The sequence below is a fragment of the Nematolebias whitei genome, chromosome 14 (genome assembly GCF_014905685.2).
Source record: "Nematolebias whitei isolate Nwh7 chromosome 14, NemWhi1, whole genome shotgun sequence".
Lineage (NCBI taxonomy): Eukaryota > Metazoa > Chordata > Actinopteri > Cyprinodontiformes > Rivulidae > Nematolebias > Nematolebias whitei.
Window position 1 is genome coordinate 16,824,739 of NC_056511.1, and position 15,834 is coordinate 16,840,572.

Consider the following 15,834-nt stretch of genomic DNA (forward strand, 5'->3'; position numbering starts at 1 on the left):
CATAATTTGCGCTGGCACCGTTTGTCAGCAGCTGTTATCCCAGGCCTTGATCGATACTGAATGGTGTCGTTGTGATGAACTCACATAAAAAAATGTTTAAAAATCTAATTAAATTTCATATGTTAAGGAAACAAATTACAAAGAAAACCAAGGGGGTCCTGCAATCAACAGTATTCAAATAGCAAACAACTGTTATTTCTCCATGTAACAGGTGGATAATTTCTTTGATAACATGCATTTCCAGTTTTTCATTTTGTTACATTTAAAATGGACTAAGTCACAAATAAATAACACTGAAACAAACAATAAAAATACACGTAATTTATATATTTGACGTATTTCCTTTTAAACCTAAAACGATTGTAGGGCGTCCACTGTGCGCGCCACCGCCCACCTAACGTGCGCGCCCCCGACGTCCAATCGCGACCGTTAGCTTGGGGCGAATGCGGTGTGGTACTAGAGAGGAGAAAAACTGCTTGTCCGTGCCGGGTGATGTGGAAAAGTCATCAGATTTAGAGGTTCCCGTTGTTAGCACACGCCTGTCAAGGGAGTACACGTTTCGTCATGTATGTGATGGTAAGTGAGAGGGAACGCGCGCGTTTCTGTTTTGTTTTGGAACTCTGAAAGACTATTTTTGACGACGTCTTTGGCTGCAGTGTCTGCGCTTTCCCGTCTAGAGCTCAAAATGGCGGAGAGGCCGAACGCTGTGCTAAGCTAAGCTAAGAGGTGAAAGTTGTCATTGTTAGAAAGCACTATCGTTTTGACTGAACGTTACCAAGACGACACAGTTATGGTATTCAAATATACTGAATTAAACTGTGTTTTAAACACTAAATCCTTGTACTTTTCGATCCATACATGAGTCGCATGAGGCACTTGTTGTGAATTGTAGTGCTAGCTACACCTTTTTATGGAAGTTCTGAGCGAAAGAGATAAACAGGTGCTGTTACAGTCAAAGGCTAACATTTGAAAAATTGTCGCTTTAATCCTGCATTTATTGTGAACCATGTTGCTTTATTATGACACTCTTAACTGTTACTTCAGTGCTGTCCTTGATTCTGTCTTTTTCATCAAGCCGTTAATCAAACTGCATGTTTTTCCCCTGATGTCAGGTAAAACGTGAGCGCGAGTTTATTATTAAGATGTGCTTTGTTAATGAGCTGCCACAGTTGTCGGAGACCAAACGTCCTTTTGTTTGATGCTGTTTGGTTATGAATTCACGACTGCGTTGCTGTGCTAGGCTAACATTAGCTGGGAAGGGCGTTGCTCAGGCTTTGCTGCAACTTTGCCCTTGCGTCCCTACAAGCTCAGAAAGACGCCGTCCAAACGAGATTTTGATCTAGTATAAAAAAACATTATTTATGTCTTAAGCTAATTTATGTTATCAAGCATACTGCAAGTTATTACTATGAATTGCAAATCGGAGTAGGGTGGAGACCAAGAATAAGTGAACAATTGTCGGAATGCGTAAAACTTCAGCTTTTAAGATCTGTCTCATTCACTTACTGAAACTATTTTTGTTTTAGTTCTATAGTAGCTCATGTTGCCTTGTGTTTTAATATGCAGGCTCGTGCTATTTAAAAAAAGACAGCAACAATATCGAAGTCGGCGTGACGTCATATGTCACGTGATGTAAACCGCCATTTTTGGTTGGTGGGGAAAATACCATTGTGTTGTGGAAAACTAAAAGTCTAGTGAAGTAGATTATTTTGTTTTTGTCTCATATATATTCCTTCAAGTATATTCAAGAATGTTGTAGGGATAAACTCCTGGTGCATACGTGACTAAATGACCTGACGGTGTCGGAGTTGGAACTACAAAGATGCATACACCTGCACTAAAGCGTCCACGTAAGACGTATTTTCTAATAATTACAGATGTAAAGCTTTTCAGTAAATGTTAATATTTAATATATTCAGCGTACTGCGAGAGGCGGGGTACCCTGGACAGGTTTCCAGTCCATCACGAGGACACATAAAGACAAACGAGACAACATTCACTCTCTCACTCACACCTAGGGACAGTTTAGAGTTGCCAATCAGCCTAACATGCATGTTTTTGGTGTGTTGGAGGAAACCGGAGTACCCGGAGAAAACCTGCTCATGCACGGAGAGAACATTTAAACTCCACCCCGAATGGCTCCCCGGCCGGGATCCGATCCGGCGACTTTCTTGCTGAGAGGCGTCAGGTCTACCAACTGAGCCATGATTATATAAAATGCTCTGTTAACTCGCCCCATCTCTGTTTTCAGCAGTTTGTAAGTTAACGGTTTGGTTATATATATGTTAGGTTTATATTCACAATAGAGAAGTACAGACCTGTAGATAATCATTACATATATACTTAAAGTAACAAAAAATAACGGTGATTAAAATGTGTCAAACAGATGTATGTGTGTTACATTGTGACCAAAGTGTGCCTACAGCAGCTTTCCCTTCTCGGTCTTGCAGATGGAAAAAATTAAACATTTTCTGTTTGGATGTTTCTTTTAGATGTGCAGTCATTCACACGACAACGTCTCACTATTGTGTCAACTTTCCCCCAGACCAATATGTCAGCCTCCTTGAACAGTATGTTCACGTGACCAAGTACCTGAATGTCCACTTTCAAGAATGTCTCGCCCTTAAATCAGGGCAATACAGATGAGCCTTTCCATCTTTATTTATTGAAAAGCACATTGTTTTTTACAGCATGGCAAGCGTTCAAATAACAGATAATTGTTATTAATTGAAGTTCTCACTGGCAGGCAACAAGTTTGACTTTCATACAATTTCCAAAACACAAATTAGTCTAGAAAGTTTGTCCAAGATTCAGATCAACTAGTTTGGAAAACAAAGATATTTGGATAGTTTGGTCTTTATCTTTTACATTTTATTGTGTTTGGTTTTGAATAGATTGGCACAGGAAAACTGACGTTGCGGTCACATTAGTGTATATCGTCTTCAGCACAAATATCATTAATTTCACTTGGCCTGTCTCTACATGCACACAAATGAGAGGACTGTTTTCCCTTTGGCTAAACCAACCCTCAGGGTGTGAACAACACGGCTTGCTTAATGTGCTTGTTAAATTGATGGTGTTAACAGTTCAGTGTAAGTTGTCTTTTTTTTATTTGGTGTTTAGTGTGTTTAACCTGGAAGTAAAATAATTTAAAAAAAAATTATAAAGCTTGTTTCTAAAGAGATGAGAAATATTTACCGGTAATATTTTTCCTTGTACTTGTTCCCTGATTAGCCTTCATAGCGACCACTAAGTATTCAGAACAAAACATTGCCGATAATGATCAGGGATTTAAGAATGGAGAACCTTTACACCATCGCTACAAAAATAATCTGAATTTTCAAAATTTTGCCCACGTCAAAGTTATGCTATACACATCTTTTCTCCACTTTGTTTCAGTAGTGTTGGATGTTCATTATAATGTACATCTCTTCAATTTTTGGAAGAACTACGCTTATTTTTAATTAATAATCACCAATAAGGTGTACAATTGATTTATTCTGGGAGTATGTTACAGCTGTTTGGATATTCTCTCAAAAACACTTGTTGCACAATTAACCTTTTATTCTGAGATTTGCAGGCCACTATTAAAACGCAAAATAAAATTAAAATGTATATATTGTGAAACATCATTAATTAGACAAACACAAAGTATTGTGAGATGGCAGTTGGATGAAATGTTACATCTAAATTGTTTGTGAACTCTACCATGTGGTTCAGTTTGTGCTGTCAGACACCTGTTGACCCAGCGGCTTGCACGCTAAACAAAATTGTACAATTCATGCTTCAATATCTTGTTTTGGTACATTAAAATAGTTGGTTTATCTTAAATTGTAAAAAATATAATAACATAAAAAAGTACTCAAAACACAAGTGTAACATTATAGATATGGACTGTCTGGCTTGATTTGTAATTCCATCCATCCATTATCTTTACCCGCTTCTTCTCTTTCGGGTCATAGGAGTCACTGGTGCCCATGTCCAGCAGTCACTGTGTGAGAGATGGGACACCCTGGACAGGTCGCATGTCCATCACAGGGACACATGGAGACAACCAACCATTCACTTTGTCACTCACACCTGACAATTTAGAGTTACCAATCAGCCTAACATGCAATATTGTTTTTTTGTTTTTTTTTAGTGTGTGGTTTTGTCAAAAAGTTAATTTAAGTAGTACTGGTGTAGAAAGGAGAAAAAGATGGTCTTTTAAATTTTTTTAAATTTGCTTTTCTCATAAGGCCAGCTTAGTTATTACTTTTTAGATGAGGTGATTGTTAAGTATTTGGCAGAATTATCCCTTCTTTTTTTTTTTCCGTAATTTACTAGAGCAATGCATTTTCCCTAAATGGCCCTTTTTATTTGAGAATATTAAAATATTAATGCAATGGTAACAAGCAAAAAGAAGAGAGAAAAAAACAACAACTAATGATCAAGTTATCAAAAGAGTTACTTATTCTTGAACTTTTGCTCCTGAAAGCCAAGCTTTTGCCCAGTCTCTGTTTTGATTGAATCAGCACCCTTTTGAATAATGCTAAAATATGTACATTATATATTATAATTGCACTAATCATACATTTTGAAAAGGTTTATTTTTTGCAGTTAATTATTTTGTTTCAAATAAGAAAAAACTTTGGACAGACTGTCACTCAGGTTTTAGGCACCACTTCATTCTCCTATATTTTGATAAGAAGATGATACATAAATTGGACTTTGAACCTTTTTTTCATTTATGACTATCGTGTTGCCACTCGAGCATGGAGTCTAGATCACAGCACAGTTACTTGTGGGTGAGATGATAGGCACTTTTTTGGTTTTGAAAGCTTGCGTAAATCTAGCCCATGACTAAAAGTGTTACTTATTCACACAGTTTTTATAAATGTAATTTTAAGCCTGTTTTCATGCACTTGGTGGAGTTCAGATGTCTGAAACTAGTGCATTATACAAAGGTTGTTATGATTATGTAATAGTTTGGAAGTTGACCTATTTGGTCAAGTGACAATTGTTGAACTGCAGCGAGTTCCACTTTTACTGCAGTTACTCATCTTGCAAACAGAAAGGGGGAGTTCTGGGATATTTTACACATTTCTGGTTAAATGAGTAAATTGTTTAGTTTATAATAAAAGGTAATTCAACATTTTTTAACATTGAATAGTGAAGCAACCAAGAACAGAGTAAAGTGAACTCTTTAGAATTTTCTATATTTCTGCATAAATGGGACTTAAAACATCATCAGATTTTCACACAAGTCCTAAACGTAGATAAAGAGAACCCAGTTAAACAAATCACGCCTCGTGACTCAATGAGACTAACCTGTAGAAATAAAGGCTGAATGAAATGAGACAAAAATATTATACTTTGATCATTTATTTATTGCTGAAAATGATCCAATATTACATATTTGTGAGTGGCAAAATATGTGAACCTTTGGTGTGACTTCCCTGTGCAGCAATAACTGCAACTAAACGTTTCCAGTAACTGTTGGTCCTGCACACTGGCTAGGAGGAATTTTAGCCCGTTCCTCCGTACAGAACAGCTTCAACTCTGGTATGTTGGTGTGTTTCCTCACATTAACTGCTGCTTCAGGTCCTTCCACAAAATTTGGATTGGATTAAGGTCAGGACTTGGCCGTTCCAAAACATGAACTTTATTCTTCTTAACCATTCTTTGGTAGAACCACTTAGGGTCATTGTCTCACTGCATCACCCACCTCTTACGTCTAGGTGACAGATGCCTGACATTTTCCTTTAGAATTCTCTGATCTAATTCAGAATTCATTGTTCCATCAATGATTGCAAGCCCTCCTGGCTCAGATGCAGCAAAACGGGCCCAAACCATGATACTACCAGATAGGATAAGGTTCTTCTGTAGGAATCTAGGGTTTTCCTTTCTCCAAACATAACACTTCGTTTAAACCAAAATTCTATTTTGGTCTCAGTCATCCGTCCACAAAACATTCTTCCAGTAGCCTTCTGGCTTGTCCATGTGATCTTTAGCAAACTGCAGATGAGCAATGTTTTTTTTGGAGAGCAGTGTCTTTCTCCTTGCAACCCTGCCATGCACACCATTGTTGTTCAGTGTTCTCAGATGGACTCATGAACATTAACATTAGCCAATGTGAGAGAGGCCTTCAGTTGCTTAGAAGTTACCCTGGGGTCTTTTATGACATCGCCAATTGCCTTTCCCTTGGAGTGATCTTTGTTGGTCGACCAGTCCTGGGGAGGGTAAAAATGGGCTTGAATTTCCTCCATTTGTCCACAATTTGTCTGACAGTGGATTGGTGGAGTCCAAACTCTTTAGAGATGGTTTTGTAATGTTTTCCAGTCTGATGAGCATCAGCAACTCTTTTTCTGAGGTTTTCAGAAATCTCCTTTTGTTCATCCCATAATCCACTTCCACAAGAGCAGACTTTAATATGTCCCTCTTCTTTAAATCAGACAGGGTGCCCACTCACACCTGATTGTCAACCCATTGATTGAAAATACCAGACTCTAATTTCACCTTCAAATTATTTGATAATCCTAGATGTTCACATGTACTTTTGACACTCAAATATGTAATATTGGATAATTTTCCTCAATAAATAAATGACCAAGTATATAATGTTTTTGTCTTTCTTGTTTAACTGGATTCTCCATCTACTTTTAGGACTTGTGTGAAAATCGGATGTTTTAGGTCATATTTATGCAGAAATATAAAAACTCCCTAAGGGTTCACAAACTTTAAAACATCATTGTAGATGAGATTTCATTTCACATGTCAAGAAAAATAAATCAAAATCTAATTAGTGAACAAAACACACCAATCAACAGTAACATCACAAACATCATTCTACAAGTCATCTTACGCTATAGGCTCTTTCATAAAACCCGTCAAGTCGGGTCCTGCATCTTCTGACTCTTCTGGCTGCCACAAAGTAATTTCTGAATGGGGTTGAAGCCAACCCATCACCAGTTTGACTTTGTGTCGTGAAGTGAGGTAGCAACAGAGCAGAACGATCGACAGTGATCTTTTCATTGTCCAGTCTCAGCATCACGCTTTTCTCCTTTTTTCGATCCGACTCGGTTTTGCAGTCTTTGTAGTTTTCTATATAACTGTGTGCTGCTTCGACATGGGCAGGTCCTCATAGCATGGCCGCCTGAAACTTACCACAACTTACTGAATAGGTCAAAGTCGCAAAACACTCGCCATCCTCTGCCTCCTACTGAAAGTTGATGGGAACACCCAATGGACAGACCCTGAACATGCACTTAAGCCACTTTTCCACTTTAAATGTGACTTAAGTCAGTTTGCATCTTATTGGTTCTTTTCAAATATAGGTGAATTGCCACTGACTTATTTCCTTGCTCTGTAGGCGGGATCGTCAGTGCAAAGTGAGCAGTATTGTCACTGCAAATAACAAAGGGGGTTGGGTTCTCTGATCTACCAATAAAGACAGAAAGGTCTGGACCTTGTCATTGGTCAACAGAATTAATTTTGAAGCTCCCATACTGAACTAAAAATTGGAAGGGAAAAAATAGCCCACACTGCAACAATCGGAGAGGAAATTGCGATTCAGATGTATTTTGCAGTTTTGTTGGGCGGGTCATCCAGTGATGTAGCTCCGCTGGTCATTTAACGGCTGCTGTCTGCTTGTGTCAAAATTGTCACCTCGGAGCAGTTAACTTGGAATCACGAAAGGGATGGTCCCATTAACAGGGCGGAGTGGGGATGGCAACCAGCAGTGGCAAGGCCCTTAACTAGTGAGGTGTGGTGCAGAACCATTGAATATAAGGACCGTGGCAAATCGCCAGAAGTCAACCTGAGTAGGGTCAAGTTGAACCCATGGAACACGAGAACATGGGCACACATTACCATTTAATATGTGCCCTGTGAAAAGGTGGCCTGTGTTAAATGGTAAGCTGGCATCATGTCTCAATAATGTGAAGTGATGACCTGTGTGACCATCCTGTCTCTAAGTATGCTATATGTTGGCATCATTGTATGTTCCCATACAATGATGAGATTGCTTCTCTGCATTTAACCCATTGCACCTGGGATACACCCAGGTGGAGCAGTGGGCAGCTATTGAGCACCCGGGGAGCAGTTAGTGGTTGGGCATCTTGCTCAGAGACACCACGACATGTGGGAATAACTGGGAGTCGAACTGCGACTTTCTGGTCCCAAGTCTGCTGCCATACCTCTACCCCATTCCAGTCCCCATCGATTGCGCCGCTCAAGGTGGCAGCATGTTGGAGCAGCTCTGTTACTTTCATTTTGAGATTTTGCTTTTGGAAACTTTAATTCCTGATTTTCTGGATGTAAATCATATTTTTTGGATGATTGTTTCCTCTGGTATCAGATGCTGTGCAGCCGGAAGGATTTTTACTGAAACTTTTTAAGTTGTGGACATTTGTTATGATGCGTAACCATGGCAACAATGCTGTTTTCTACAACAACAGCAGCTGATTAACATCTCAAAAGCTCAAATAATATCTCAACTATGGCCCCAACTTTCAAATGAGTTGAAAAGGATGTTCTGTGGATATATTCTCATCTACCTGCCAGCTGTGCTCGAGTGCCTGACCACTGAGATCCTGGAACTAGCAGGAAACACGGCTCACGACAGCGGAAGGACAGGATCGTCCCTCAGCACCTACAGTTGTCTGTCCGCAGCGACGAGGAGCTCGGCAGACTGCTGGGAGGAGTGGCCATCGCTCTGGGAGGAGTTCAGCCCAGCATTCAAGTGGTCCTACAGTCCAGGGGAACCGAGAGGTCAGCCGAGTCTGGGTGGACGGATCAGACGGCATCTGCAGCCAGTTTCTTAGGATCCACTGTGGGATGGACCTTTACAAGAGATCCTTCCTGTCTACAGCCATCAGTATCTATAACATCTCTTAATGAAATGAGGATAACGAGTTACAACAACAAAATAATTTCCCTTTGGGATTAATAAAGTATTATTGAATTGAATTGAATTAAACAACTAAAAGATTTGTTTCTGAGAGATCAAGGGTGATGCACAGCAACTTTGTGTTTAGTTTAAACATTAGTTAATCACTAGGAGAACTGCTAAACTGAGTTTATTCAATATGTTTAAACAAAACAATATGAGGGAGAGATTGCCAGAGGCAGAGCAGTATATCAGTAGCATTTTTGCTAGCACGTTTGTGAAGTAAATTTTATTTATAGAGCACATTTAAAACAGAACCTGTTATCAAAGTGCTTAACAACAACAACAACAATCAATGAGTAAAATTAAAGAGAAAAATAATATCTATATATGTATATATATATATATATATACACACGTCTCAGCGCCACCAGCTGGTGAGAGGCCGTGACGTCAGTTTGAACCCCGCCCACTGGAACTGAAAGCATAATGGAAACACAACCTGTACCGTACCGAGTAGAGTAGAGCCGGGCCGTACCGGTACTAATGGAAAAGGGGCATATGGGTGTTGGTAGGCAGGGTGCTCGGTTCTGTTGACGGGGCGGAACACCCCTTTTGTATAATGGTGATGTGGTTGGACATGGGCACCAGTGACCCCCTTGACCCTAACAGGAAGGAGTAGGCATAAGACAATGGATGAATGATCTGTGCTGCCATTTTGTGGAAATATTTTTGACCAAACCTTCAGTCTGTCTTTTCTCACATTGCACTTGTGGTCTCTTTAGCTCTGTCTGTCTGTGTGTCTCAGTCTGTGTGTCTCAGTCTGTGTGTCTCTGTCTGTGTGTCTCTGTCTCACACACTCGCACACAATTTGTGTTGTCTGGTCTGTCTGCTAAGAAACTTAGTGCTAATGCTTTGGTTGGCTTCTAGTTGTTGGAGTGTTCCAGTTGTGAGCAAGTACTGCTAATCAATTTGGAATTAAAACTGAAAGTGTAGGTTTGCAGAAGATGTTTGAATAGTAATCTTGCTTAAAATACCCATCCTTAACTAAACTTCTGGGTTTTTTTATTTTTATTTCTAGCTAAATAAATAATAAATAAATAAACAATAAAATAAAAGTATTACTTTGAGTTCCTATTCAGTGCCTTTTAAATTTCAGACAACCCTTTTAAATATTTTAATAAAATCACTTTTTACAACATTGTTTTATAAAATGCTTTTTGCACAAAATCATGTTAAAGTTGTAAATGCTTTGGTCTTGTTTTCATTTACATTTTAACAAAGTAGTTTATTGGAAACTTCATAACTAAGAAACCAAAAATGACATTTAAAGGACTTCTTGTATCTTTCCTCTGCTTAAAAACATAAAACAACTCTTTTCTTCATCAGGTGATGGACACGTGGCATTAGGGAGTGATACTTGGACCCGTGCAGACGCTTGTGGAGTCTCATCCTGGTGATCAGTTGTCTCTGTAGTTCACCTCCTCCTGCGTGGCTCTTCCTTCACCACCTTCGAGCCTCCAACGGATCAGACTCCTCCTCACCACACGCTTCCCAGTCAGACCCCCACTACATCACCTCATCCTCACCTCCCTGAGAGGGAGAAAACAGCAGGCACCATGGTGCTGTCGCAGAGACAAAGAGATGAACTGTGAGTGCAATTATTCAAGGGGTTATAGGCTGCACATGCAGACAAGCACAGACATGCATGTAACGGATAAATACACATGTAGGTTTCAGCTGATCTTTGAAGTCTTCCCAAAAGCACAAATATGCAACACATGATGTCCTTTTCACATCTGAGCTCAGTGGGACTTTTTGAGCTGTTGCGAACAAGTCCAGAAAATATTCACAGAAATGAGAAATCCATGAGGAAATGTGAAGAGATGCGATTTTAAGATGCTGCACTTGATAGCTGCTTAGTGAATATTTCATAACCAACATGACATGAGCGAAGAACTGAGGGGGATGGGTGACAAGCAGGAACTTAAAGTGATGGCTGGTTAATGTGAGCAGCTTTGTACACGGATTACTGCCTTAATGGTCATTCAACCTTTATTTATAGAGGTTAGTCTCATTGAGCCACGAGGACTCATTTACAAGAGAGACCTGTTTTATGTACACGACTGACACCGCTAGACTGCACTTCATATTATAAATGCAGTTGGGTAAACAGTGTTTGATATGCTAAAGGTTTAATCACAGATAATTCGGTAAACATTCTGCTTTTAGTGATGACTGTTTCCCCCACCATTATACGAGCGGGGCGCACCGTCCCGTTAACAGAAACGAGCGCCCTATAAAGGCGCACTAGCTAAAAGCTAAAGGTAGCGTGCGCTGCCTCTTCCCTCACGCTGGAACCACACCCACCCCCAAGCGCTCCAAAATTGCCAGAATAAACAGTCCCCTCCCCCAAAACTGGTCGAGAAAAATCCCAGATGAGATGAGCACCCTGCCATGGCAAGTTCTTTAGGACAAACGCTGTGACTTGATGTTTGTCTGCAGTAGAGCTTCAGTACAGCATCTGTGAAAACAGTATGTGAAGTTGAGTTAAAATAGCACAGCCAACTTTTAACAACCCTGGTTTTGTTCTGTTTTTTTTCTTAGAAATCGTGCTATAGCTGACTATCTACGTTCTAATGGATATGAGGAGGCTTATTCCACTTTCAAGAAAGAAGCAGAATTAGATATAGTAAGAAGAAACAAGTGCACAATCACAATAATAATGATAATAAAGTGGGGGCAGTCGTTTTCAATGTGTCTGCTTTGGTTGTAGAATGAAGAAGTAGATAAGAAATATGCTGGGCTTTTGGAAAAGAAATGGACCTCTGTTATCAGATTACAGAAGAAGGTAAGGAATGTCAGAACTTACTGATATTTAAAATTGGTCTAGATGTTTGTTTTTTGTTGATCGCTGTATATGCAAGAGACAAACGTGTGTAGTGGCTCCTTCATGGACGATGCGTGATATGAAATTAATCCTTTAAACAACTTGATGTCACCATTTTCTTCCCGATATGTGATGGACGTTTATAAAATTAATAATAATTTTAATTAAATCAGTGAATTATTGTTTAATTGTAGGAAGAAACACTTCAACATGTTCTGAAATATCTTGATTGTCCAGGTAATGGAGTTGGAATCAAAGCTGAATGAGGTGAAGGAGGACATAACGTACGGAGGACCCGTGGGTCAGAAGAGGGACCCCAAGGAGTGGATCCCCCGTCCCCCAGAGAGATACGCCCTGAGTGGGCACCGTGCTCCAGTCACACGGGTCATATTCCATCCTGTGTTCAATGTCATGGTCACAGCCTCTGAAGATGCTACCATCAAGGTGTGTGCCAGTGTTTTCAATACACTTTACTGGTCTTTTCATTGGTGTATCCCATTATACCACCTGCTGAAGGCCATGTTTTCAGTTCAGTTACACTTGGTGCACTTGGTCACTATCGGAATGCACTAAAGACAATCTTAAGAAATCTTTTATTTTTGCTTTTTCAGCTCTGACCCCTCAGTTCAAAGCTGTAGATCTGAAGCTGCTCTTTTTTATTTAGTGTTTAGAGTTTAGCTTTTAATCCTCTGTTCAACTGCCTGCATTCATCTTCCCTTTTTGTTCTTCTGCTCCAGTTCCCTCTTTTACTCAAACAGTATATAAATGTATATGTACATTATAGTCTGTTTTCAGTAATCCTTTAACCTTTTGTTATTGTTAAACAATAACCTGTGTGTAACTGGATGAAGTCCACTGGCTGCTATTAAATTTAACCAGTTTATTCAAATTTGGTCAGAGGATGATTTAGTTCTGTTTGATCATTAGAGACGTAGCTGGCTCACTGATTGTTTGCTCTCTTTGTGATTGTAGGTGTGGGACTATGAAGCTGGGGACTTTGAGCGGACCCTCAAAGGCCACACAGACTCTGTGCAGGACATCTCGTTTGACCACACAGGGAAGCTGCTGGCTTCATGTTCAGCTGACATGAGCATCAAACTTTGGGACTTTCAGGGGTTTGAATGCATCCGAACAATGCATGGTGAGGACATTTTATAGAAAAAAAAAATATTGTACAGAAACAGCTGTGAAAGAAGTTTCTGTTTCACAAATGTTAACGTTTGCAGTTTTTTATTTATGACCTTGTTTTTCTGCCATTATTCAACTTTGTGGGGAAAGTATTGTAAGAATGTACAAGTATTTAGGCAGTTCATCCAAACCTTTCTATCTTCAGTTTAATCAGGGTCATATTGTGCAAATATTCGTTATAAATTTGAGAGCAAACTGTTAAACTTTTAAGTAAAAAAGAAATTATTTATATCTGATTTTTAGTCTTGTTTAGTTATTGTAAATGTTTTAGGATGCTTATTTTGAACTCACTTGACTGGCAGTGTGGTTTAAGTATGAAAATGAACACGGAGCGGTGATGCAAATTAAATATTGGACTTTGTCTTTCAGGCCATGATCACAATGTTTCGTCTGTAGCCATCATGCCAAATGGTGACCACATAGTGTCTGCTTCCAGAGACAAGACCATCAAGATGTGGGAGGTGGCTACTGGGTAAGTGAGGAAGATAAGACTCTTTGGTATCAACTGTTTGCTTGACGTTTATTTGTATGTTTTTTTTATTTATTTTTTTGTAAGTAACTTTGTGGGTTTCCTTGCAGGTACTGTGTGAAGACATTTGCAGGCCACAGGGAGTGGGTGAGGATGGTTCGTCCAAACCAAGACGGCTCATTGATCGCTAGCTGTTCCAACGACCAGACGGTGCGTGTTTGGGTGGTTGCTTCCAAGGAGTGTAAAGCTGAGTTGCGGGAGCACGAGCATGTGGTGGAGTGTATTTCGTGGGCTCCTGACAGCGCTCACCCAACCATCCTGGATGCCACAGGCTTAGAGGTAAGAATTACTGCTGCACAACGTGACGCTCACCTCCTGAAGATTATGGTGAAATGCAGAATCAGCTTCCAGACATTTAGAGAGCAAACTGTGTTTCCTGAGTTAACTGCTGTTGACGTTTGTAACACATAGATGCAACAAAGAATTATCTTTGCTTATTGAAGTTTGAAAGATATTGAAAATCCTAATACAATGTCTGAATTATTCAGAGCGACCCACAAACTTGACATATTATTTTTCTTCAAATAATCTGAAAGGCTGTTTAAAATGTAAATAAAACAAGATGTAGTGAAGTACAATTTTTTTAAATCCTTTTCTAGTTTTTGTCAAGCTGTTATGACTAAATGTTAATACTGAATTCCCCCAAAATAATCTTCATTATGACAAACTACACTGTTGTCTTTGATACAGTTGTCATGCTTCTTTCCGTTTCTTTCAGAATAAAAAGAGTGGAAAACCCGGTCCCTTTCTTCTCTCTGGCTCCAGAGATAAAACGATTAAGATGTGGGACGTCAGCACGGGGATCTGCCTTATGACTCTGGTGAGTTGTATACGTGTTGGTTTCATGACGGGCTCATGTTGCTGAGAGCGTGGTGGGTAATCAGTCCTGTGTATCTAGGTGGGACATGACAACTGGGTGCGTGGGGTGCTGTTTCATCCCGGAGGACGATTTGTAGTGAGCTGCGCTGATGACAAAACCCTTAGGATCTGGGACTACAAGAACAAACGCTGCATGAAGACTTTGTCTGCCCACGAACACTTTGTTACGTCTCTGGGTGAGGCACAGTTTATGAATGCAACAAAAAGAATCCAACCTGAAATGGTCTCTGTGTACTTGGTATTAAGATCATTTCTGCAAACATGCTTGAACACGTTTTCATTTGTCCCGTTTTGCAGATTTCCATAAGTCTGCTCCCTACGTGGTCACAGGCAGCGTTGATCAGTCAGTGAAAGTCTGGGAGTGCCGCTGAGATTACCACCGTCTCTCGTCCTGCCCTGCTTCTACCAATTCCAAGAAAGAAAAAAAAAAAGTCCCCATCCTCATGCTTCCCAGCAGCTTCCTCCCTCTGTCCTGACGCCCAGCCTCCCCACCCCTCGCACTCAAAACCATAGTTGACCAAGACGCTGTCCCTTGTCCCCTCTCCTCCCTACATTGCTCCGGCCCTATTAGGATGACTATTGTCCTTTTTGTGTAAATGATTCTGGATGTAGGGTACGCTAAATAAATGTCACACGATCTCCGACATACTCCAAACGACGAGAAGCAGCTTTGCATGGTGATTCCAACTACAAACACTGTTAGGTCTGCAAAATAAACATGCTGTTGTCATAACTTCCCATCGAGTCAAAGGGTAAATATTTCTGTGCTGACCGTGCACAGAAACTCATTGTACCCCTTCCTGAAGGGTGAAGGGGTTAGGTTGTTTAGTTCTGTTTTACTCCATGTCTCCATTTTTTGGGATGTGTCACGGCATTTATCGTGATGAAGGTATGAGGAAAGACGGCGCCAAAAAAAAGTGTCCTGAAGAGGGTGAAACAAATAAATAAAAATAATCAAGCAGCTTCTTAGTTGAATCACAAGAGGTTGGGCGAGTGCATGTGTACATACGTGTATACGTTGTGAGTGTGTTTTGACAGGAGAACCTTTCCACTACCTCTGCTCTGATGGTGAGATGAGAGAGCTGGCAAAGCTTCTCGCCTACTGTGTCCTTCATAACTTCATCTCTTTTAACAAACGAGTTCTAGTAGACGTTCACCGGGTCGTAGTGATCCGTAAGCTGCTGTGAGCACAGGCACGAGCCCCTAAACGTGTGGTTTACTGAGGGAAACTTTCTATGAGGTTTGTGTGTGTGTGTTTTTATGTGTGTTGCTCCAGACAAACACTCTAGCTCTCTGTCTTTGCCTTGTTAATTCATCCAGGGCTCCAGGATTTTTATTCAGCTTTCTGTGGTCTCACTGCTCTTTACAAACACTCAGATGCACACACACACACACACACACAGAGTAAACGTTGTGTATCATATATATCTGGATGTCATTGTTTGCAGCGTAATGAAATAAAAAAACCTGTAATTATAA

The 15,834-nt window shown here is 40.1% G+C and overlaps 1 protein-coding gene across 1 annotated transcript; it reads left to right on the plus strand.

Annotated features, from left to right (window-relative positions):
* Positions 1-417: 417 nt before the first annotated feature.
* LOC119420510 (lissencephaly-1 homolog B) lies at positions 418-15,834 on the plus strand. Its single transcript, XM_037687918.1, has 11 exons — positions 418-576; positions 10,259-10,520; positions 11,477-11,561; positions 11,646-11,720; positions 11,997-12,203; positions 12,732-12,900; positions 13,317-13,419; positions 13,527-13,755; positions 14,195-14,296; positions 14,375-14,531; positions 14,653-15,834. The coding sequence occupies exons 2-11, from the start codon at positions 10,489-10,491 to the stop codon at positions 14,724-14,726; spliced, it is 1,233 nt and encodes a 410-aa protein (XP_037543846.1). The 5' UTR covers positions 418-576; positions 10,259-10,488; the 3' UTR covers positions 14,727-15,834.